At 36.6% G+C, this 26,938-nt stretch overlaps 1 protein-coding gene across 1 annotated transcript in view; it reads right to left on the reverse strand.

The window, feature by feature from the left end:
• RSPO2 (R-spondin 2) overlaps positions 1–26,938 on the reverse strand; it is a 108,713-nt gene that overhangs the window by 19,025 nt on the left and 62,750 nt on the right. The window contains exons 3-4 of the mRNA XM_074894367.1: positions 22,530–22,673; positions 21,299–21,487 (exon numbers count right to left, since the gene is read on the reverse strand). Coding sequence (XP_074750468.1) covers positions 21,299–21,487; positions 22,530–22,673 — 333 coding nt within the window. The remainder of the gene's footprint in view (positions 1–21,298; positions 21,488–22,529; positions 22,674–26,938) is intronic.

Below are 26,938 nucleotides of genomic sequence, written 5' to 3' on the forward strand. Positions count from 1 at the left end.
GGCATGTGTTGCATCACTTGTTTTTCTTATTAATGAAGAACCACATAATTAATAAAAAACCCATGAACTTTCTGTCTCATTAGGCATAACCAAAGACAGAGGGAATGACACGTAGACATTCTGGTGAATTTTTGTGAAGTGCTGCTTTTTGTAATCACCCTCAAAATGAAGTCATTACTTGTTTAATATATTAGTTTTAAAATAAATTATTGTAAATATTTTATGGGAAGGTGGAAAACTGATAGCGTTATGCATGTCTGCTTAAGCTCAGCAACTTCAGAAATTCAGTTTTTGGTAAAGCTACTACAGTTTGATGTATGCCTGGAGTTGTGATTTTCAATACACACTATGCAAGCACCTGTCCAGAGAAGGTCATGGAGCAGGTCATCTTGAGTGCCATTAAAAGTCATATAATGGACAATCAGGGGATCAGGTCTGGGTTGATCAGCAGGGGATCAACATGGGTTTATGAAAGGCAGGTCCTGCCTGACAAACCTGATCTCCTTCCATGACAAAATGACCTGACTATTGGACGAGGGAAAAGCTGTGGATATTATCTACCTGGATTTTTGAAAAGCATTCGACACAGTTCCCCATAGGATTCTCACAGAAAAACTGGCTGCCCATGGCCTGGATGAGCGAACGGTCTGCTGTGTCAAGCACTGGCTGGATGGACGGTCCCAGAGAGTGGTGGTCAATGGAACTAAATCCAGCTGGCCACTGGTCACAAGTGGTGTTCCTCAGGGCTCAGTGTTGGGGCCATTTCTGTTCAACATCTTTATTGATGATCTTGATAAGGACATAGAGTGCATTATCAGTAAATTCACAGATGACACCAAGTTAAGTGGGAGTGTCGATCTGCATGAGGATAGGGAGGCACTACAGAGAGACTTGGGTAGATTGGATCGGTGGGCCAACGTTAACAGGATGAGCTTCAACAAGGCCAAGTGCCAGGTCCTGCACTTGGGCCACAACAACCCCATGCATCGCTACAGGCTTGGGGAGGTGTGGCTGGAGAGCTGTGTGGAAGAGAAGGATCTGGGGGTTCTAATTGACAAGCAGTTGAACATGAGCCAGCAGTGTGACCAGGTGGCCAAGAAAGCCAATGGCATCCTGGCTTGTATTAGAAATAGTGTGGCCAGCAGAAGTAGGGAGGTGATCGTCCCCCTGTACTCTGCACTGGTGAGGCCACACCTGGAGTATTGTGTCCAGTTTTGGGCACCTCAATACGAGAGAGATATCGAGGTGCTGGAGCAAGTGCAGAGGAGGGCAACGAAGATGGTGAAGGGCCTGGAGAACAGATCCTATGAGGAGCAATTGAAGGAGCTGGGACTGTTTAGTTTGAGGAAGAGAAGGCTGAGGGGAGACCTCATCACCCTCTACAACTACCTGAAAGGACATTGTAGAGAAGTTGGTGCTGGTCTCTTCTCACAGGTGATTAGTGACAGAACAAGGGGAAAGGGCTTTAAACTCCAACAGGGGAGGTTTAGACTGGGCATTAGGAAAAAAATTTTCACAGAAAGAGTGGTCAGACAGTGGAATAGGCTGCCCAGGGAGGTGGTGGAGTCACCATCCCTGGATGTGTTTAAGGGTCGTTTAGATGAGATGTTGGGGGATATGGTGTAGGGGAGAACTTTGTAGAGTAGGGCTGATGGTTGGACTCCATGATCTCAAGGGTCTTTTCCAACCTGAATGATTCTATGAAAAGCAGATCTGTCTTTGTGCAAGCATCCTAAGTGTAGAGTTGCTCCAGCAAACAACAATATCAAACCTTGTCTCAATATAGGACTGACAAATTATGCATAAGGTTTGAACAGAATATTATGAAATACTATCAGACTTTTTTTTTCCTCAAGTGACAAAAAAACATCTTTTTTTGTGGCTATGTTAGAAAGCTAAGTAAAAAAAAAAAAAAAAACCCCAACCAAGAAGTAGAAATGCCCCAACAAAAATGCACCATGTGCACAACAGCTATGTCTCCTCTCCAAACTGCATTATTCCATTGAAACTCATTTATTGTAGTAACCATGAAATAGAGTTTTAAGGTTATTTACTAGCCACATCTTGACATTTAGAAAAATAGCTGTATATCAAGTAACACAATTATACACAGTACAATAACAATATAATTGTACAAAATAAAACACAATCTGTTAACCACAATTTAAATATTTTCATATGCTTCTGTAATTCCTACTTTTAGCCAGTACTGGAAGCTCCAGAAGACTGGAAGAAAGATTGTTCCTATGGCATGATTTCAAGGAGATATTTTACATCCCTTTTTGAGGGTAAGATAAATTAAATGATGGTCAAGAAATTTTGCAATGATATAGAAAGCTAAATATTCTTGAGGTTTTGGTTAGGATCCTAGGGACATGCGTTACTATTTGAACTGTATTCAATGACATACTGCACTATCATTATTGCAAACTAATAAGTAATTCACAGGTAGCTACAATCAAGAAATCTCTGTCCCTCACTGTTCCTTTCATTATTCCACCCTGTGATTTAGCTCTATACTTGAAAATAAATTTAGTATATTTTCACTGATACCAGACAATTCCAGTAATAGTGCAAAAAAAGTTTTGTTGCCAAACTGTTTCAAATTCCATTTCTAAATCAAAGTCATGGAAGGCTCCTTGAGAGGTGTTCAGCACATGTGGCCACTAGATTATTTTGTCCCATTTGGGCTAGTAAGTGTAACTGCAACATAGTCAGAAATATTTCATAAATGATGTCACTGACTTGGGGGGGGGGGGGAAGAAAACATTATTCTATGGCACTATTTGTAATCTAACATTTTACAATCCTGAATTTTAGTATGGAGAAATACAAGACTGTAAAATCCCACAGCACACTCTACAATACCATTAGTTTGGGCAGAAAAAGACTAACTTTACAATGGACATTTTCACAAACCCCTGAGGGATTCAGAACAGCAAGTCCAACTAGAAGTCAGTAAAGCATTTTGAAAAAAGCTGGAGGAATCTCTTAAAACACGCTCATCCTTCTGAAACAACTCTTCAGTAGCAAATGTCCAAAAGTGCTCAGCACTTAATAGAGCCTACTAATAACAAAATTGTCATTGAACAAATTTTTGAAAGCCTGAACAGCAACAGCTGTGTATTAAAAGAAGTACCAGTAGCTAAAGATTCAAATTATTCTAGCTGCAAGTATCTTCTGGATTAAGGAACACTATCAAGCCTGGAAGCATACAAACACTTTTATTTCTATGCATATATGTTAATATTTGTATCATATATAAACAAAAAAACTATTGTCCCAATCTCTCTAATGTGGAGCATTAACTTTTGTGGATAACATGGTAAATTTTAGGTATAAATGAAAAACATGAGAGATGTCAAACCTATTTAGAAAAAATTTAAGCACAAACAGAATCTCAGTTTCCATATCTTAGCTAAATGTGTTGAGAGTTATAAAAATCAAAGCAGAATAATAAATGTTGGCTCTTCAGTTACAGTAACTCAAACAAAAATGTTTCCAAACTTTAACATTATATACATGATTAAATACTCAATTTCCTGCTATTTTTCCATCAAAATAAAGCTAGACTGTAATAAACACTGTATGAAGCTTCAAGCAAGGAAGATCTAAATCTGATTATTACTTTTTTAAATTGGGCAGAAAAACGCTCCAAAACTTCCAAACTAGACAAAGTACCTCTCGCACTTATCTTCATAAATGTAAGATCACCATAAGTACATTTTAGCTCCTTTTTAAAGGAAAATATGTTTGCCAGAAAAAATAAGATTATGGTGCTTGTTTAGTATTAACTTCTGCCAAGCGTAAACAATTTTTCTTCGAGTTACTACTGAGTCATATGGTTAACAGCAGTAACTATTATCACTTCATTTTCTGTAAAATGGCTTAGGCTTGAAACCTCCCACACTTTTGCCTTGCGACTGCTCTGGACCGTCAAACAATCAGAAAGTGCTTGTTTTCAAAATCGAATATGTGTGGTAGCATGGTGGCATCACTACCGTTCAACGGCCTTTTTAAATGTGCTTTTTTAATTTTAAATTTGGATCAGCTGAACATCATATTCACATGAACACTAACGTAATAGGATAACTTCAATCAACTCAACTTTGAAGACCACAAGTAACACATTTTTAAAAGAAAGCTACTTTTTACTAGCAGAATGTAAATATAACTAAAGAACGAAGTATTTTTATCAATAGCAGGAAATTGCTGTGCTTAATAAAAGATTTGGAAAATCTGACTACATCATAACTGGGTTTAGTGCAATCTCTTTGAGGACACAGAATTATACCTATTCACCACTAATGAAACTGCTGACAGGAACGAAGGAAGTAAATCACCAGCTATTATTTTGCTCGGTCACAATGCATTGCATTAGCTCATTTTTCAGAGCCTAAACTAGAACATGAATTTCTAATCTCCTTAAATTAGCATGCTAGTTCAATTGCATTGAAATGGGCCTTCACTAATAACACTTGATTTTTTGCTGCTGACTAGGTTTTACGTAAATACCAGGAAAGCAAGCTCTTTAGAAATACACCAAATCTGTGGTCCTACATGACAACATTCACTTCTTCACAAATTATATGCCGAATGTTTTCATATGGAAATACATTGGAGTTTTCACATGAATACCTAAATGAGATACAGCATTTTAGCAAACATTGAAAACTCTAAACTAGCACCTTTAAATACGTTTCTTTTGGGGTTGGATGTAAGGTACAAGTTTGACAAACACATTGAGTCAAAAATTATGAGCCAGTCACAAGTAAAATTTAAACCCACTAGATTTTAAAGCAATAATTAATTTCCAGTGCTTTTTATTTAATTTCTGGTGTTGAAACATTCAGGGTGTCTGTGTTTTCAGAATTCTGCCCGCAGCTACAAAGACTGGAAAAATAGCTAAAACATGAAAATTGTTATTATGTGGTGGTTCCAGCAGCTGAACTTTAAGAAATTAGGAAACTGTTGACAAAAATCACACAAGAAAGCAATACAGGGAACTCCCATTAATGTCCTCATTACTACTTTATTCTCTTCACTTAATCGTCTTAAGAAGTAATAAGGTAAAGCCGTTTTATAACAATTCCTGCACGTGATGCATGGTAACTTCCACAATTCAAAGAGCTCTGCTGAAGGAAATACCTGAGCTTTCTCCAAGTGTCCACAGGGGACAAACACTCTTACAGGTTTCAGGGCATTTATACCTTTCCTTTGGCAGCTGAAGCATTGCTATGCTGATAGTATCAGTTTCACTTCCTGAAAAAAGTCTTTCCAAAATCAGTCATTTTTGATGAGGGAGAAGCCCAAAGTTCCCACATCACATTGTTCTCAGTAAAAAGGCCTTCCCCTGTTCTCTTGTTTATTATTGTCTTAGAACAAAACCATTAGAAAAATTAGTATAAGTGGTATAAAAGGTAGACAAAACAATTCATTTGCTAGTGAGCTGACATGATGTCTTTACCACATACTGAACAGTTCTAGAGCGTTTACACAGTTAGCTGTATAATTAGATGAAATTTTGGTTCACATAGAAAAATAAAACACACCCCTACCAATAGATCCACACCCTGTTTAATAGCTCTGAAAGATGATATGGAGATGCTGACTTGGACAACTGTCTAAAACAAAAATAAAAATTTTAAGTGGTTCTTTTGCAACACGTTGCTCCCAGCTTTGAAGTGCATGCACTGATGCAGCTAGTTATAACTCCAACTCCAGCAGTGCTATTTAAGATCTTATTCTATAGTCAACTGGTTGGGGAAAGTATATCTATCTTTTTTTTCCTTTTTTTTTTAAATATCATTTCTTCTAGGACAGCATTCCCTGAATTACAGAGAGGTTCCAAAATCGTTCAATGAAGTGAGAAGGATTGTACTTATATTCTGGCTTCTATTTTAAGTTCACTTTTAAGTTCTGAGATCCTGTTACTCTGTGGAACAACTAATAACAGCCAGATTTGCTTCTCATTTAAACCAATCAAGCAATGAAACGTTGCTGGCTTTGATGGAACTTCTGATTTTTGGCAATAACCATCAAGAAGCTCACGCTCATCAATGCTCAGAGATCAACAGGAACTCATCTATAGAACAACACTGACCTATTCCAGATAACTATCTCACCCAGAACAAAGATGTGAACACTTTATAAACATGAGTTGCAGTCTGAGATACTGTAAACCTATGACACTGTAATAAAAGGGGGGAATGTTCCCCTCCAAAAGAAATGGAATTTCTTTTATCTCCCTAAAAAAATAATTCAGATGGTTGGAAAAAAGTAAGAGAAAAGTAATATATTATTCTTTCACAACACACTCCACCCAAAAAACATTATTCTGGAAAAGACATATGAATCAACTTTTTTTAGTTTGAAATTTTAAGGACAGTTACTTATTTAATAAAAAAACTCCAGTTGAAAGAAATATTCAGCATGTTATAAAACTTCTTACGAAACACTGTGCTGTTTTTCAGGCCACCTCTATTACCAAGTTCTGCAGAAATGATGAATCCCTTTTCTCCTTTTCCTGGCCACAGCTGCAAGAAAAAATGAACCTTATCTCCCAGGATTTTTCCATTTATGTCTAGGACTCATGATCCACTGGCTTCCCCTGCTATCAAAAGAGGTATTACTGCAGCCTATGCTCAAGCTGGCATTGGACTGCAGAGCTGATTAAGAAAGTCTGGTGGCAGAATAATCATGCACTGAGTGCTGCAAATTACAGCTGATAGCATGTATTCATAAATCCTGCAGAGAATATATATTTAATCACCTTCAATGATTATGAAAAACTGATTCTGACCATTACATTAGAATGTCAGTATTTTTATTATAAAACTGACACAGTCTGTAATGATCTTGAAATCAACTTTCTTTTGCTTCAAGACTTATCTCCTTGTAATCTGCCACAGTACTTTCTTTTAGCTAGAAACCTTCCACCAGCTATTCTAGTTGCCTAACCAGAGCAATGATTTGAAGCCTGGCACAGGACTTGCTCAACAGATATTTATCTGTGGAGTTTTTATGGCTCAGAAATTTTTTCAGCCCTCAGTTATGAAAGACAATCTCTTTTCTTCTGTTGTAAATACACTCAAATAGTCCTACTTGTATATCACTCCTAGTGCTATAAGGCAGAGTTGTGAACTGATTTTTAGTGCATCCCTTCTGCACAATCTTTTGCAATGCTTAAAATTTATTCTCTATATTTGGCCAAATTGTGGGTTTTCTTTGCTAGGCCTCAGAAAAGTTGTTTCTTCGTAGTTTAGATGTTATAAGGAACAGGTGGTAAATCAGGAGGTACAAAATAATCTGGTCCATAAATTCAGAGCATGGAATTTAACCATTTTTGTGGTAGTTTTTAACTCGCTTTGTTTTAGAAAATTTTGTAATCTTTAGGCATTTGTAATTTCAAGTAGCAGATAAATGTAGCACTTTTGCCAGTACTGAAGTTACTACAGTATTAAACCTAAATGCATTCTAGCTTCTAGACAGTTATGCTAGATCTGATCAAAGTTGCTTGGCACTTGCATCTAGTCAACAGCTGAGGTTTCATTATGCAATTTTAAAAGCAATGAATTAAGCAAAAATGTTTCACAGTTTTCACAGCACTCTTTCTACTGTGCTGAACTCTTTGTATAAGTACAGTTGGAAACCCATTCAAGCTGTTCACATTTGTATCTGACAGAGAAGCAGAATAATTTAAAATCTGGCTGGCATTTTCATCAGGAGTTCACTATAATGTGTGCTATGGAGTTATCATGGGATCTTGATGTCACTGGAAATACCTGTGATCTTTATGCTACATGATAGTGCAACTCAAACATAGATGCTTGAAAGTCATGCCCCTTGTTTGAAATTCTTAAAGTTCTTAATAAATCTGACGTGCTGTAAAGCGCCTACGCTTATTGGTGTCCTACTGCTGCTGCTCTTTGCATCTAGATACCTGCATGCTTCTCTGCTCTCCAGCAGAGTCTGGCTTGGTACCAGGTTCACAGAAGTCATCAGATTTATATGTCTGATCAGCTAAGAACACCAAGGAACACTCATAGGAAACGAATAAATTATAATTTGAGTAGAAAGGCTTAAAATGGACAAATACATGAACACCAAGCTAATCGGGTCCTACAAGAAGACAGATCTCAAAGAAATAGTCTTAAAAGATGAGCTAAATTTGCTCATCTGTGTCTGCAATATTTATACACAATAAATAGATGTGCACAACAAAATTAAAGTGTCAGACTTGGAGGTGATATGTAAGGCTGTACAAACTCAGCCTTCATTTGAACTCCAATAGCCCTCTTCCTGATTCACACTGTATAAAGAAACATAAACTGAAAATCTCTCTCATTAAATGGCAAAGATGATGTAAGATTCTAATTTGATAGAGGATCCTTTAAATTAGACTTTTGGAGCCCCTTCAGCATCTAAGATGTGGCAGCTTAGACACACAAAATAAATACATTTAAGAGAGAGGACATTTTGCATAAAATGGGAACTTGGGAACCAAACATATTGGTGCAGTATTGTGTCCATCATAATTAATACTGCTTCTATGCTTGATCATTTAGCGCAGAATGTTATCCCGACACAGGTACAGTACTGAGTTACCTCTGTGGTATGGCATTGCTATACTGTAGTAACATTCCTATACATGTTACTACTCATTTTAGTCTAAGTGATTCTTAAGACTGTACCCAGAAAAATTATTTAAATCTGCCCATTTTTAATGTGACACTATAATACCATGTAAAATCAATGCAGAGTAGGGATGACCTGTTCATCGTGAGCAGTTCTTGCTATCTATTGCTCTTTTTCTCTGCTCACATTCTCACTCCTTTTCTAAATATCTGCAGTCATCTTTCTAGTTCTTCAGAATGAACCTGAAATTCAAACTGTTCAAGAGGAAGCTCTTATCATTCACCTCTGAGGTGCAAAGCAAAAAGTACTATGGGAATCAGTGGTGTCCAAGCTTTCCAATATGAGGTAAAATTATCTCAAATTATCTCAGAAAACTCTAAAAAAAAAAAGACAACACAAAAAAACCAAGTAAAAACAAGCAACAACAACAAAAAGCAGATCTTTTCCTCCATTCCCCTCTTTCTGTGCTGCTCATGAGAGGTAAAGGTGCAGACTTATCTAGAAGCACTCTATGAAAGATTTCCACAGCACATCCTTAAAAATCAGTACAGTTGACTCCAGCCTAGTTCTACCACTGGCAGTGACTTGATCAAGTGAGAGCAGCTGGGGAGATTGCTCCTCCACTTATTCCTGTTGGCATTCCCCCCTGACTTCTGTTGCCAGCTGGTGCAAGTTAATTAAATTAAATCTGGCCTACAGGAGAGTAATGGAAGCTGCTGCATTTATGAATTGAGCAGTGTCCCTTTCCAGAACATTTGTGAGCCCCTCTGTGATAATTATTTGACAGGAATAAACCCCACAACAGAGTAAGTCCCCCAAGTTAGCGCTTGTGAGCTATGCACCAATAAAGCAAACCACAGTGCTTTATCACAAACATAGTACCCCATGACCTGAAAACATTGTATCTGCACAGCACTGTGCCAGATCTAATAAATCCTGTCTCTCAGCAGGGGTAATTAACTCTTGCACAGCATTATGCTGATACTTTTAAACAGTTTCTATTTCCCGAGCTACCTTACGTAGCACCAGCTTGGGAGCCTCCGAACTACACATCACTGTAGACGTGACCATTGTGTGTCAGATTTTAAAAGGCACTGGAAACCAGTCAGTCAAGCAGCATATGTGGATAGGCTTTAACTTTTGTACTTCGTTAACAAAGCCATTAATGAGGACTCAAATGTCCCTACATGTTTTTTTCCTGTCTAAAGAGACAAGAAACAGGAAGAAGCCATAACTGTATTTCTCAGATTCTTTCCTCTCTCCTCTTTGCTCATGCTTTACACCTCAGATTTACCCTGTCTGGTTGTGGGATAGGAGCAAACAATTTCTGCTGAATTCAGCCTGAACCCATGAAGTTCCTGTCTTAGGCTACCTTAGGTTGCCACTAGCTATCAAGCAAGCAGGCAGCAGAGCATTCAGAATGATTCTCCAGAAGAAGAAAGCTGTTATAAAGGGTACAGACAGGCCATCACAATCAATCAAGTTACAGCAGTGTAATGAGTTCCTAGCTTAACAGCCAAGCAGCTGTAATTAGCTGCATGTACATTGCTAGTTTACTGCAAGTCAGATGGTGATGTATACTTAGATAATATACTTTGCATGGGTACTGCACAAGGAGTATGCACCCAGTTATGTCTCGGCTGAAAAGCTTTATCTACTTAAACTATCATTTAACTGTTGGTAATCACATGTGCATCCAAAGAATCTAATTTCTGTCACAGCTGGTTAGTGATCATCAAACCAGTCCTACAAAGCAAGACTCAACATTCAGTCATACACATATTTTCTTACAGCATCCTTAAGGATGATGAGGCAGATGATATAATCTAAATATTGCATAGAAATACTGCATATTTTCTAAATATTATAGTATGGTGAAGTCTTTCTACTTCCGTCACAGTTGCCATTATTTATGGAATAACTTCCAATATCCAAACACTGCCGTTGTTAGTACCTGTTATGCTGGAGAGATGAACTGTACAAAAGATGAGGAGTATCAGAAAGACCCAGCCAAAAATTCTGCCAGGAGTACATCAGGATGTGGCCCTTGTATCAACGTTGTAAAAACAAATAATATCTGTATAGCATAACAGGTTTATTACTTAAGAAGAGATTTCTGTGCAAGGAAAGCCTTAGTTAATCCTTAAAAGTGAATGAGGCTGATTGCTCTCTAGTCATGCCACACCTGAAGCAGATGGCTCTACAGACTTGCCATACCCAGGCCTGTGGTTGGGGAGAGGATATGCATAGAACTGTGCCTTACTGATTGATCCTCAGAGAGGAAAATATAATCTCAGCTAGGTGAGTGTTTGCTGGTTTCTTCTGCTGTGACTGAAATGGCTGACACTATTAATGTATAAAAATAGCTCTCTGGTTGAGAATCAGAAATGAGTAAATGAATGGCTTTTTGTCCTACAGGTGGATTGTAGTTTCAGAATGAGCAAAAGACAAAAACCAATAGGAGCTACTTCATAAGGGCATGCACAATAAAATTTGTCAAGTACCTTTTATGGACAAATTCAACCTCTGCCCTTGGATCACCTACATCTCTTTCAGTATTTGTATTTCCATTTGGATTAGCAGCTGGCTCTCCTTCAGCATTTTTAAACAATTCTGAACTGTATAATTGCCATGGGATGGTTCTAACTCACACTCAGGTCATTTATGAGGATTTACACTCTGGTACTTACTCTCACAGGAGATACTGCGTCACACAATACTCACGCTGCTTCTGAAATACAGTATACTTAAGGAAACACACATGTTGAAAGTACTTCTTTGGTCTAAGATATAATAATGGTGTGGCAGGTGCACCTGCCCCAATAAAGACCAAAACATCTTGACTGCTGAAAGGAAAGAGTTAAACTAGAAGCTGCCAGCCCCATGGTGACTGTGGTCATGCACAGACCTTAGTTGAGGGAAAGGAAAGTCAAGGCCCTTCGGTCAACAGACAAGACCCTCAGCCAATGAAATGCCTCAGTTGAGAGAAGTTTCTAGACTGTTGACCATATATGACCACATCTCAGATTCGACTAGGGTATAAATGGAGCCCCACTGGAGGGCAAATTGAGCCAGTCCTCCTTGGAGCAGTGGGTCTGCAGTCAGGGACTCTATCCTTGGATCAGAATGCTGCCCAAGGCAACTCCTGAAGTTTGCAAGCCCTCGCCTTGTTGGGTGAGTGATTGTGCATTTTGGGTCATCATCCCTAAAACTTAAGCTTAAATTGGTTGTGTAGTGTTAGTTCTGTTTGACAGACATCTGAACCTGTAGTTTACTAATGTAAACTAGTTTACTAGTGCTAAACAATTTTGATTAGAATAAATCTCACTTCAAGTACCTGCCTTGTCTGATTTGAGAGATTCCACGACATGGCAATAAATAAATTTGCATACAACCTTTTAATGATTGGAAAAACTATGTGAAAGTCTTCCCAAGAAGACTATTTAACTAAAAAGGAAGACTGAAGTATAATTTATATTCAGAAGAAAGGGAAAAATGTGCTTGAGTTGGCTCTTCTGTACTGCCAGTAATTCCCTGATAATCTTCTGAAAATAAGTTGAAAATGTATCATGCTGCAATATGGTAAAACAATACATAAAATTCCACAGGCTGAATTGTCCTGATAAGGTTTGTAGAGCCAAAACCTTGCTCTCACGTGTATATAGTCCATTACAAGATATGCTTTGGGCAGTGGTACTGAAGAAGGAAAACCAGAACAGAAATCAAATGACAACAACCCTTTTCCACAAGTGTTTTGTTAATGTTTTGAAAGGTACCTTCTAAAGATCATTTTAGACAGATTTTATTTCTGCTCTTAAAAAGAACCACGCATTTTTAAATTCTGCTTAAGTCAAAAAGAACTAAGTCTCTCAAAACCTTTAAAAACCTGAGCCATCAGTTAAATAAGCAAACAAACCAAAACCACACTTTACTACAACAGTACTCCAAGGAAATTTAGGCTACTTATACCTATCTAAGCTAAGTTACAGGTTTCAATATAAGTAATGTATTATTTCACCATATTCACAGAAGCCCACAAATTTTAATAATTGTAATTGTAACCCATAGTAATATTTATCTGGACTAAAGCAGCCAAAAAGTTTTGTGAGTTAACACTAAGCTGCCTCAATTTCCATGCAAGATCCACCATACCAGTTTCAAGGAAAATACCAACCCAAATACTAGACAGTTACCTAAATTACCTAAATCTTGGAAGGGTTATTTTCAATAAGTGTTGATATTTTTCAGAGCACTTAATTGCTTAACCACTTAATTTAACTGACCTTATTTCAAACACATAGAAAACGGAAGAGGAGGAGTCAACAGCCGTATCTTTTTCACAGAGCTTTGACAGCCATCTAGATCATCAAGCAATGGGATGATAGCAGTGGAGTCATTCCTGTAAAATCTCAAAGGAAACCTGCATGTTGGTCCTTGACAGAGAGTACTTGGGTTTAGAATTAAACAAAACTGCTATTCAAACTGATATTCAAGTTTATATAGCTTATAAAAACTGTTTCTAACTACTTTTTAGATCCAAGTCTAATTGGATTGCATTTTCCCTCTAGAAGATAACTAAGGAATGGATTGCTTCCAGCAATGTAATAGACATAAACCAGCAATTTTTTAAAAGTCATACTAAGTTTATTCTTGAACTCATTTTAATGAATATGAATCCAATTCAGGCGCAATCTCTTAGCTCACACATTTGTAAGCATTTTCTTTTCTGCATGTGTTCAGGGTTTTTGTTGCTCAGGTGTGAGGGGTTAAAACAAGTGCTGCATAACAAATTCAGCTGAAACATTTTGTGTGCAAGTGAAGTTTCAGCAGGATTTCATAGATTCATTCAGTCACATATTTCTTCATTCATATGACCAAATAACACACAAATTACACTGTATTAAAAGTAATATTTATATTAATCTTTCTGTATCTCTGTCCTGTAGCTGTGAACATCAAAATGTCATACTGGGTTGTCAGGAGCTAACATATTTCTTATTAAATCAGCCTTAAGGAAAGAACATAGCTGTTCATGTTTCATCATTAACACACCTTAGTTTTCTTTACTGCTTTGATATGAAAGCATGGAGAAGTACACTCCTCCATCAACAGATTCCTAATTTTCCTATCCCTGCTGCAGGAGGGAAAAAGAAGACAAACACACAAGAAATAGCAGTATAGGTTTTTTGTTTCTAAGAAAAAAATATCATAAAATACTATATTTTAATGCAGAAAAGAAAAATCAGAGTTTCCTGATATATTTCAGTTAATTTATAGTATCCTATCGGCTGAAAGGTACACTACCTAACTTCTATCTGCAAATCTAAGAAGTGCTCCAATACAGGTATGTACATGCATGCAAATCTCAGTGTCAATGAATGCAAATGTCATGAAAATATAATTACAAATTTGCTGTGCGTTTCTATATTTTTCACTTTGGAACAAATAAAAACAACACATTTTTCCTATCATTTATAAATCATCATCTCACAAATAAGCATATGAAGAGGAGCAGAGTTACAACCAATAAAGGGAAAATACTTAATCTTTGAGAATTGTCAGCTAATCCTGGTTTTCTCACAGTTGACCTGATTTCAGAAGGAGGCTGGACTAGATGACCTGCTGCAGTCCTTTCCAACCTGAACTACTTATAATTAAATTTTGATTATTTTTATTATTACCAGAGATTACAACCTTTGCACTCTTTTTAGAAGCCAGCACAAACTTATTGACTATTGATAATATAACTATACCTCTTGCCTATGTGCCTTAGTTTAAAATACTTAAAGATTCATTGCAGGCACTCTCACTGAAATGAGCAATATAAGGCGTTTTATTTTTCCTTAGGGTTTATATTTCCTTTACTGTTTTCACCTGCAGCAATCCCTTCTGAATGTGATCAGCTAAAGGGTAGGAAAAAAAAATTTTAACACTCTCAGCACAACATTCCCTGTATGAAGCAGATGTTGACAATCCAGATGAGCAGATTCTGTAGCTGACAAAAGCTTGTTTCCTGAACAAATATACTAACAAGCATGCCAGGCTCTGAAGGTTAAGCCACACTACAAAACAGTTCTTGTTTTCTGGAAAGCCTCCAAACTACATTCACCTTGTCCCTTCTTGCTCCCACTTGCTAGCTCCTTCACAAAATGTGCGGAATGGCCATCAACTGAAATATTTGCAAAAACATTTGCTCATTATTATTGCTTTTCCAGCCTGCACTGTGCAAATAAGTGTCTTTGGTGGAGTTTACTTCCTGTAAGCTCTCTGTTGATGCTGAAGTGCTTTTTCCTTTTTTCCTTCAGAAGCTTTGAGTCATGCTTTGTAACTGAAAATTATGGGTTATATTTTCAGACAAGCTAAGGCCAAGCCTTCTTGGTCAAAGTGTAATTGGTGCTCACAAAATACTTCAAGGAGGCAAGCCTGCTTGGTGATACCAATATTCTAGCAGAGTCAATACTCAGTGAAGCTACGCTTAATGGAGCTTCTACCTGTCTGCTGAAGGCAATGAAGGGCAGATTTGGTCCAACGCTACTGCAAATTTAACAGAGAGTTGCAGTAGGCAATGACAGTATATTGTTGTAAATTCTATGTACTACAGTCTCCTTTAAAATGATGATTAAGACTTGAAAACCCTAGTTTTTAGTATTATAGTGATAAATAGTATTCCAATGTCTTCAAGATTCATGAAATACTAACCAAAGCAGTAAAATCTTACTGTTTGTAAATCTTGTCACCTTTCCCCAAGTCATAATGCTTTCTGTTTCTTACCATCCTTCTTCAGATCATGCCTCAACTTATAACATAATCTTTTCTAAGTAGGATCATTTTCTTTTATCTATAACTTGCAACATACATTTATGTCATGACTTAACTAACAATGGAACGAAATCCTCAAGTTACTAAAAACGTCAACAACTTAGACTGGACTTTAAGATTTGAAAAGTCAAAGCAACTCTAAAACTAAAATAAAGTTCTATTTCTGCATCTCTATAGATCCTCTGCTGGTCTTTCAATGTTTTCTTAGACTGCCATAGTGCATTAACTTAAAATAAATGTACACTGTGCTATGTATCTTTTAGATCCTATGCAAGATTTTGAAATTACAAGTGTGCACCATTCAGCCAAGACCATTAAGTGAAAAGGTCAAATAATAATAAAGTCAATCAAGAAATCAGCAGTTCCAACTAAGCTTTTATCCTGATTAAAGCTAAACTTGGAAATGCATGAAACAACAGTTAGCATTATATTCAAATCATTAGACATACTCTGCATATTATTTCAACATCAATAAAACAGGCCAAATTAAGAGACCTCAGTACTAGAACAAACAAGGTAAAGACTTGTTTTGGTTCTTTTCCCTATGACCAGTCATTTCAGCTTCTCTCTGATTAGGAGTAAACGATACCAGAAACGTTGCAAAGCCCAAACAGGAAGAACAGTGTTCTTTCAGCCTAAACCCACAGCACATTTTGCCGTTCACAGCCACAGAATCATCCAGGTTGGTCCCCAGTCTGACTTCCTGCTCTCAGTAGGATCAAGACCATTCGGACCAGATTGTCCAGGGCTTCGTTGAGTCAGGTCTTGGAAACATCCAAGGATGGTGACTGCACAGTCTACTGGACCAATCTAGCCAAGCGCTCTACTGTTCTCACGGAGAAGGCAACATTTCTTGCTGCTCCTGAACCAGTCTTTGCCACTTAGGTTATCTGTTCCTGTGGCAACATAACATGACCAATAGCAGACAGAAAATATGGTGGCTATGTTTACTGAGACCTACCTAGAGAAAGTTAGCCTCTTCTAAATAAATCTTTGTTTATATTCAGAGAGAAATCCAGATATCCTTTGACGGGTTTCAAAAGAAAACAAATGTAGGTAACACCAAACTTCCAGGGAGGAGTGAGGGGACAACATAAGAGCATTTTTTACCCTTTTTACTGCAGGTCGTAAAGTTAAAGCCAGAAATTTTAAAACATTCACTCTCAAATGAATATGTCATTTTAAAGAAGGGAAAAATACTTACCTACTAGAGATAACTATACCTGTAACATGGCTTCTATTAGAAATTATGCTAGTTTAGAATACTCTAAGTGTATAAGTAGTGTCTTCACCAAAGTTTATGTACAGCTTGTCTCTAAATATTGTCTACCCTACCTTAAATATTTTTTGCAAACCAGGATCATTAAGTCCTTGTTTGCCGTATCACTAGAGCTTATCAGACTAAAAAAACCCTCACACTACTTAGTTAACATGCATTTTGCAGCTTTGTATATTTATTAGTTTTCTGTATTTAAGTATATATTCTTTTATTTTTTCAGTCATAATTTCTGAATATTAATAATGAAATGTAACTGCAGTATAAGGGCAGAAAGTCTGATTGGGTCATTTTACTGTTGCTCTTCCAGAAGTCTTAAATTCTATTGCAGCAATAGAAAGAAGAAAGATTACTGCATAACCCCCCCCCCAAAATCCAATCAACCAGCACGAAGTCCATCCAGTTACATGCCTGTGTCCAGGCAAGAACTCTCTACCACTGTAGCCTCATGTCCTGCTGCCTTTCCCTTTTTGAGATCAGGAAATTAATACAGACATACATTCCATCTTCATCTCTCTTTCTCCATGTCTGAAATAAGCATTCATAAATGGCATTGGGATTTGTACTAGAAATAATAGAGTTTGGCATAGAGTAATATTCATGATTCAAACAGCTTGAAGAACTGCAGTCTGATGGAAGACTAAAAGAAGCAGAGTGGCTTTGCTTGCCTGTGTAATACTTAATATGAAACATGAGGGCAACCTGCAAGTTCCTCAAGGGTACAAACAAAAGAGGAGTAATTACTGAGGTGAACACAGGGAACATGTAAAAATAAGATGTAAAAAAAATATTTATAATAAATATATGGGAAAACTTCAAGACAGCAATATTTATCAGTCCATAAAACGTTTCTGCCTGCTAATTTCCCCACTGCGGTCACTCTTTTTTAAAAATTCTTTTTTTTCTTTCTTTTTGAGCTAAAGAGGAGAAAATTCCTTATCAGGAAGAGATGGGTAGGAGGTGGCCTGAATGATTCAAGTCATCTTTTTCTAAGTCTAACCTCCCATAGTATGAGTCATGTTAAACCCAAGCCACAGGGTAACATACATAACATAAACAGATACACAAATGTGACATTCCCATCTGGTAATAACAGTTAAATCAATTAGTACTGACAATAAGAAAATATCACTGGGTAACATACTTGAAATCAAGTAGAATATCCTCTTATGTGGCTGGCTTCAGTAGGAAAGAAGTGAAATCATCTTTCACTTGCATTCCAGCTTGTATCCATACAAGTCTACAAATACTGGGAAAGTCATAAAGAATTATTCTTCATCAACTAGATTTGTACCACAGACATATGGCCAGATGGGTAACATCTCAAACCCTGAGAAACATGAAACTGAATGGTAGGTAAACTGAATTCAGTAGGCAAACTGAATTTAACTCCACTTCTTCTGCAAATGTGTAAAAATCTGTTTCGGAAATTCTTCTGTAGTGTGACCATAAATAGTAACTGTAAAATGTACAGAAGTAGAAAGCATGTGTCAAAAGCACTTTATTTGACCCTGTTCTACCAAAAATATCCTTACTTCCTGTGCTCAGTTTAATCCATCACAATCTACCACCATTTTAGCTATATAATCCATTACTTATCCCACACATTTGTGTGCATTTATGTACTGACAACACTAGAAAGAAAGGATTTATTAACAGCCTCTCAATTGACATTTACAGGGATTATGGTTCTTCGGTCCCCCAGTAGTGTTAATCTTACATTTCTCTCTTATTTCCTCAGTTTAAAAGTTCAATTACAAAATTTCTAACATTAGGAAAACACCATATTTTTAAAAACACAATCTCTTCCTTAGCAGCCAGGACCTGCTTGATTTGAGCTTCCCTGTAACTAGTGTCTCTGCCTCCCACTACTTCACAGTGATTAAATAAGCAATGAAACATTTCAAGTGTCTAATGGGGCAACCTGCTAACTACATTAAATATGACGAAGGAATGGGATCTTAGGCCAGATGTGTATATAATCATAATGAAAGCATACTACAAAGCAGGAGTTTCAAACAGGACAATCTCTGTGGTTTCCTCACCTGCAGAGATAACCAGGCCTGGGGAAGACTTACCCTAGGCACTTAGAAACCCACTGACACACTCCTTCCCAGGAGTTTCTTAGAGAGAGAAAGGAGTTTATACTCTGGCCGGTATTTTATATGATGGCACAGAAGTGGTATTAAGCATCAGCATTCAGTGTGGAGAGTTCAAACCTGCAGTTTTGTATATGTTTATTTTTATCTCTGAAAACACAGGCAGGGAATTCCACACCATGGGAGGATGGGAGAGGATTGTAATCTTTAGGATTTACTGGAGCCCATGGTTATGAGAGAATACCACAAGCCTTTTTACTGAATTTGTATTTGCAGCAATTTTCCTGATACACAGTGAAAAAAATGCAGCAATTTGAACTAGACAAGGCAATAAATTTCCTAAATCTTAGGAAAGCCCACCACTGTGCCTTTGAAAAGATAAGGTAAATCTTTAATTTACCTAAACTGCTAGACAAGAAAATTTGAAACAATCTAAAAGAATCTGCTACAAAAAGGTATGAATGTTCAATAGCTAGAGATTACCACAGTTATATGAGCATGCTACAGCATTCATGAATATTGTGGTCCATTTAAGCACACTTCTCAAACTATTTACAACAATTTGAATAATTTGTACCCTAACTAAATTATCCAGACTAAACCCATACCTGTAAATTTCTACTTGCTGGGAGCTTATATAGAAGCTGGACACTTCATCCATGAAATACCTCCCTCTATACACACTGGGTACATAATGACAATCTGTACCACATAGAGTTCAATTGAAAATATTCTGCGATTTTCTCAAATTTTCCACTACAAGCTATACTTTATGCATCTGAACGGAAAAAAGAAAAGAAAATATTAATGAGATTTTGTAGAATTTAACACAGGCTCTTTTTTCTTCCTTCCATTTTAGCTGTAAATCATTTCCCCAGTTGATCTGATCACTAACTCCATTTGGGCTTTGTTAGAAGTAAATAGAACAGCTCATCCTCCTCAGCAGGCTGCAAGCACTAGTAAGTGTAGCTACCTTGATGTAGATGCAGCTGACTCGCATTCAAAGACACACATACCATGGCAGCCCAAATCAGTCTTAATTTTTACCTTTTCTTCTTCCTTCCTATGGAGATGCTAGTTCCATAGGTTCCACTCTCCAATGTCTTCGAGAACTTTATTTAGGTTGGAGATTAACTGCGCTGTACAATGCACCCCAGGACCTCTATGACAATGTGCATGCACATGTGTATGAGTATAGGGAGTGGGACAGGGAGGAAGAGTGCACAACAGACTCAGTTAACCTGGATAACAGAGAATCAACTTTATATTCTCTTCCAGATTGTGCCAGGGTCCTAGAGACAAAAATGAAGCTTGCACAGATTTAATCTGTAAACTAAAACTTTATGTAAAATTTTCACACGTACTGGTGGGCAGTATGTTCAAGCCAAGAGAGACATAATCAACAATCCCAGAGCACAAGCTTATTTATGTAACTTTTCTAAGATTATTTATCAGGTTATGGCTTTTCTCAGGACTCTGCAACCCTTTATTCCTTTTTATTTGTCAGATCTCACAGTTGACTCAGGTTGCAGCAGGAGGTTAGACTAGAGAACTCTTGAAGTCCCTTCAAGTCTGAATCTTTCTTTAATCCTATGATTCCAAAAGGAATGGCATCTTTATCATTTGTTGATCACCCACCTCTCCTACAAATTCTGAAAACTCTAAGTGTTCAGTCTGCGCAAGTGAAAGAGGTTAATCATTTCAGTTTAAAAGATAACAAAAACTCCTCTCTATCAGTGACATGTCTCCACTTTGGGGTCTACAAAACTGAACACAGAATTGAAACTCCATTTCCTTTTTCAAATCAGCATCACTACATAAGTCTTAGAACACCATGATAAAGATGTGTGACTATTTCTTTTATCTACTTGTGGTAATTGCCATAAGCTGGTCTCATGCTGAAAAGCTTGATATCTATCACTGTTCTACTTGCATCTCATCTATCATAGTTTGGCCCTGATCTACAATATGCAGAACAAGCAACACATTCCAGATAATACTTCCAGCTAACATTGCCATGTGTAACTAACTTCATTTAATTTAAATACCCACCACACCAGCACTGGGTGCACCGCCTGCAGAAAGGTTTAGAATCACAATCTTTCCTGCCATGCACAGAGTAATTAGTTATTCCACCATCACTATCGTTTTCATGTTGTAGCTAAAACTGCAACCTGTTATGGTTCTTCCACAAGGCACATCTTTGAAAAAGCCTCAGTACCACACCAGGAAAAACACACTTTCACTGTCTACTGAGAGACTGATCACTCCCATGCTGAGCCTTTCCCTGGAGTCTTGCTGCACAAATTAGGACTGCCGTAGTACTTCTGCCTTTCAGCCTTGGCTGGCAGAGCAGAGACAGGATTTCCCTTTCAGCTGGGATGAAATAGCGCTTTTTTTTTCAAGTTAGAAATAGGATTTCAGTGAAGGAAAGCTCAAAGATTTTTGTGGCATGGACTACACTTACCTCCTGGACAATGCCTCATGGCCATTTTACACCGTCTGGATTCTGCAATGGTTGGGCACGGTACCGTGTCTTTCGCTGGCTTCTTCACAATTTGTCTTGTTCTTGTTTCCAGGCCCCACTTAAATCCACATGTTTTGTTATTTCTGCTGCAAGTTCCCCACTCACTCCACTGACCCACTTCACAGCCTTCTGATAAAGCAAAAGAAAACATGAGTGAGCAATTCTTCTGGGTTTTTCTTTATTTCCTTTTTTTTTTTTTTTTTTTTATTAGAATACACTGTTAGAAAGCACCACTTGAAAGCTTTACTGTTAACAGGCAAAAACTTAGAAACAAAATAAAAATCTCTTACAGAACCTGAGAGAATCTTTTTGGCAGGCAACAAACTGAGCATAAAACCATCAGACTATCAATGGGTGTGTATAGACATCATGTCAGTCCCAAATACTCAAAACCCCTCCTAAAATCATGAGATCGATTGAAATTTTTCTCTTAATAAATAAATCCTATTTGGTTGTCACCTGGATTTGCAAAGCTCAAGAGTTCACATTTCCAAGTCCTCTCCATCGTGAAATGCAAGGAATACTCTTGAAAGAAAGTCTGTCCTGACATAATCCCCAGGCTTCAAGATAAAACACCAAATTGTTAGATTCGACAAATATTGTGAGAATTGTCAATGCTGTCTCAGAGTTATAAAGTAAATTTCTACCAAAACCACTTATTTGGTGCTTTATATTTATTACTTGCTAATGGAAAAGAGAGTAGCTGCAGAGAAACTAAAAGTGAATTTGAAGCCCAAATGTTACAGGAATTCAATCTGCCCTGTCCTGGGTTCTTGCCTTGCTAAAAGGCAAAATGAGCAGATAGTTTAATGAGAGCAAGAATCCAACAAGTACATCACTGTTCTAATGCAGTTCTAATGCAAAAACTGGCCTTCCTGAAGTCTTACAAATTCTGAATCATAAATCCTCATACAAAGTGATTAACAGTTAAGAGGACAGAACTTTCTGATGCAGAACAGAGTGGCATTCCCAATAATGCAATATTTCAGTTTGGAAAAAACCTATTATTATTATTAATTATTATTAGGGGTAAAGAAATACAGACACAATTCATTAGTGAATATTTCTTGATAGGAAATGTTAAGCATCAGCTTAAAAATAGTGCCATATTTGAACCTGGCCATCTGGCCAAAGACCTGCTTCAGCAGCATTGCTGTGCTAGAAGACTCACCCACACATTCCATAAGCTCTTCCAAGGCTGCAAATCCAGGGGGGCATCCTCGGAAGCAGCGGCCTCTGTGCGAGTAAAAGCCAGTTTTGCATTTGGTGCAAAAGTCTCTGCTAAAGCAGGAGTCGCAGTTTTCTATTCTGCATCCTGAATCAAAAGGATCATAAGGAACAATGAGACATTTAAGTTGGGGTGAGCCTAAAAATGAAAGGACTTATAAAGCAATAAAATAGCAAAACCAGAAGTGCTATAATGAGGAATACTGTCATCCTGAAATCTATCTGCTCTGTAAGAGAAATTACAATTAACTGTAATTATTTATCATGTTTTCCCCTACATCTTTTTAATCCTTTTTTTTATTATTATTCAGAACTGTAGATAAAACCTGTAGTTAAGTGATATTTGAGTTAATTACATCTTTTCGGAGGAAAAATGTTCAATGTAAATTATTTTTGGTTTTAAGTAATTTTGAGGAAACTAAGATGCAAAAATTATTTTGGGAAGTATGCATGTATTATATGTACTGCCTGCAGTTTATTATTTGTCATTGAAAGCAGGATACATCTTTTTCCATGAGTTGTCTCTATAAATAGCTGAATGAATGCTTTCATGTATTATATCTGATGTCCATATCTACACATGTGCTACCATGCAAAAAGCCTCAATTTTTCTGGATATAATTCCTCTCTATTATTAAGGCAGTTAAGCCATAAAAAATAACCATTATTAAATAATTAAAAGACAAAAAGCTATAATAAATAGCAAAACACCCCAAAAAACTATTGTCTTTTGAAATATTGTATTTCTCTGAAAATTTAAGAGAAATATTGTCTGCAATACATTACAGACTCAGAAGCAGACTGTTCAGAAACATCCTATCCCATACTAAAACATGGCAACTTGGAAATGAACTAGGTATCAACAATCATCTGCACACCTGGAAAGCAGAAATACTTACACAGAGGCTTATGAAAGTCAGTCATACATAACTACAAAAAAATGCCAGGGCAAAAGGTTCCAAAGATTAAAAAGTAAAAGCCATTGGAACAGTAATGAATACTTCAAAATTAATTTTTAAAAAACCCTAATCCTTCAGCTAACATACTTAATTTATATAAACTACATTAACTGTATCCTGTTTTCAGCTATCTGAAGTCACAGAAGGAAGCATTTGTTATTCATGTCACGCAACAAAATACGAATCTTTTTTGGTCACTTCTGTCATTCATTTATTCTTCATTCTTTTCTAAAGAAAAAAAATCACAAAAGTAAGGACTTCTGAAATAGCTATTGGTAAATATCCCCTAACAACACTTCAAATTTGGCCAATCTTTATAAAACAGATCTTAATAATTATTCTTGAACTTCAGCAGACCACAATAGGGCATACCGTAACACTTAAACCGGGTGGTGGTAGAAAATTATCCTTTGTCAGCAAATTGGGGAAATATGAGGCTTTTTAGATCAGATTTCTTGTGGCATTGGAAAATAAATTAGGCAGATTGCATGAAAAGAAAAGAAAATATTTCAAATGCTGGTACACCTTTCTTTGGTTAGAAGGAATGCCTACATCAGTTTGAAGCTTTGCTCGGCCAAAGGTAAGTTCTGCAGGCTCTATTTATACACAACCATGCATAACCTGCATGCTACCAACTCCTGTGTCCCGCATCTCTCAAAGGGGCTTTTTAGAACTTGTGTTTATATAAGCAGCACTAGTTGCACTTCTTATCACAGTTTAGTTTATAGGAAATTCCCAAGAACAATACATTATTTTTCACAAGGGTTGAACCAATCTCCAAAGAACAGGAGATCAATGCCCATACAATGACCCTGCAAAATCCCTTTCCCAGATTAATGTGTCCACAAGGCAAAATGGTATGGTGAGCTGCTCTGGAAATGTACCGCAATAGTTAATTGCAAATCTGGTTTGTTACGCTCAAGATGTACTGCAAGTATTTTATTGATTGCAATGCTTGAATCAAACATCCAGTGTGTTTAAATATTCAGAAAAAACATTTGCCTCTTGCCCACCCACACAAGACAGTTTGAAAAGACATCAAGGTTTTTCCAAATCATGTAGTCCAATGATGAGGTGCAGAACAGAACATTAAAAGAAAAATTAGCATCATGTGACCCTCCCTCAGATCCAAGTGACGCAAGTATATTTTTGAAATAATGTTTTAACTATTGCTTTCAAAACATGTTGTAGACTAACATGTTTAAAGTTTACTCCATTTGAACTTTTTGGGTGGAAGATGGATTAAATTAAAAACTTCTTGTACAAGTTGCTTTTTGATAACGTATAAACATGCGTAGTAAGCGAAAGCCTGCCTCACCTTATGCTGGAGATACACTCCATAAAACTATTGTTATTTAACAGTACATATGTGAATACTCCATATTTAAACATTAAATGAATGAATCAATCTTTCAGTTTCTTGATCACAGTTCAAAATTCGCATCCTATTTATATTTTTTGCTTTGCCTTCTATGCCACTTTTCTTTTGTATCACAGTAGAATCCCTGTCATGATAATTATATTTTGGAGGCATTAGCAGGGGCTCCAGGATGAAGGTTGGGTGGAGATTTCCACCAAGGCAGTTTATTTTCAATTTTTTTCCTCTGAAAATTACTCCAAACATGAAATGCCTATTATTTAATCTGTATCAGATTCAATTTAGGGGATAATACTGAAATAATATTATGAATAAGAATTCTGAAAAAACATTAATTCACCAGAGTGATATTCAGCACAATACTTAGGGTTACTGGGTGCTAATCATAATGATATTTTAACTCAGTAACAGAGCACACTGTAGCTGAAGATCAACTGAGAGCAACAACTCCTTTTTGTCATCCTCCATACACTCAGTTTCAGATCATGAAGATGGTGGTGCAGCTAAGCCTTGCATGGATTTTTTTATAAAGTATAAATAAACTATATTAAAAATCTGAAGAGCCATACTCTAAAAGTTAGAAGAGCTAACTTTCTAGAAGTCTATTTCCAATCACAAACTGTCACAGCAGTGGTTATAAAATAAAGAAAACATTACAGTGTTTATTATTTTTTGTGCCTAGCTTCATCTTATTACATGGTTTCAATGCTTCTGGGGCAAATTTTCCTTTTTTTTTTTCTCTAATAAAAGTGCTATTAATAAATTATTTTAACTATGACTGAGATTAGTTAATTAGAATAAATTAATTCTTTAACTTCTTTTGCTTTTACAGCTAAATATACCAACATGGAGAGATAAAGTGCACACATTTTTAGTTGGACTCCTAAAGAAAGCTGATACACCATTTTGAATATTAAGATAGACTGGTTTGGAAATAAATATAACTGTGTTGAATTTTGTATTTCTTTTTGTTAGTCAGCATCATTATCTATGTAAACTTTATTCAATGTAGGTTTTAATGGAAGTATATAGCAGATTCCTAAAATTTTTTGCATTCTATTATTGAAATAATAAATTGGATAATAATTGAATAATATAGTATGAAATCTACAGAAAAGCTGTTAGACATAATATTCAATAATTAAGAAAACCAACATTTTAAAAAACTGTATTATCCTTTACACAAAATAACATAACAAAACCCAAGCAAACATTGTTTAATGTTAATGACCTGAACTGCTTTCTTCTGATTGCCACGGTTTTCAACCATTCAAACTTTCTGATCTCAGCATCTTATGCCTAACTCTAGAGAAGGAAAGCAAAAGCTTTCCTACTTTTAAAAAACCCTATCTAAATCCTTTTAAATTCCCTTTAAATTAACTAGTTAGCTTACTGATATAATTATAATAAACTTGAACAAGTCAGAGATTCTTTTTTCATCTGGAGATGGTTCTTGTCAAAAGCATTTTTATTACGTCAATTTACGAGCAACAGATCCAATTGCTTTTCTCAACAGTTCGGTGGTTTCATCTTCTGTATAATTTCAGTAGCTAAACCATGCAGCTAGTGTATTCTTTTTAGTCCAATTAAAAGATTACTTAGAAGTTTACAACACTAAAAAAACCCCAAAGGAAACAAGACCAAAAAACGTGAGCTAAACATAGCTAAGACTTTAGACCCAAGGAGCTCTTTAGGTGAAGGAAATAGATAATGAATAACTGACATTATTCTTCAAAAATTATTTTTTTTCTTTAAAAATAAACAGAAAATGGTGCCCACTAGAGGTTTCCAGATAGACAAAGGTAACTGCCTGGGAGACTTTAGAATCAGTAAGGAGGATGAGCCTGGAAGATTGGTGTTGAGGGGAGAAAGAGCTGATAAGTTCAGACCTGCAGAAGAACCCCAAAGAGCAATCACATACCTTTGGCAGGCCTACCATAATTTCAAGGCAACAATGACAGAGTTGGAAGCTTAATATTCAGAACCTGAGAGTGAAGAAGTAAAGGGTCCTTCGTT

The sequence above is a fragment of the Strix uralensis genome, chromosome 1 (genome assembly GCF_047716275.1).
Source record: "Strix uralensis isolate ZFMK-TIS-50842 chromosome 1, bStrUra1, whole genome shotgun sequence".
Lineage (NCBI taxonomy): Eukaryota > Metazoa > Chordata > Aves > Strigiformes > Strigidae > Strix > Strix uralensis.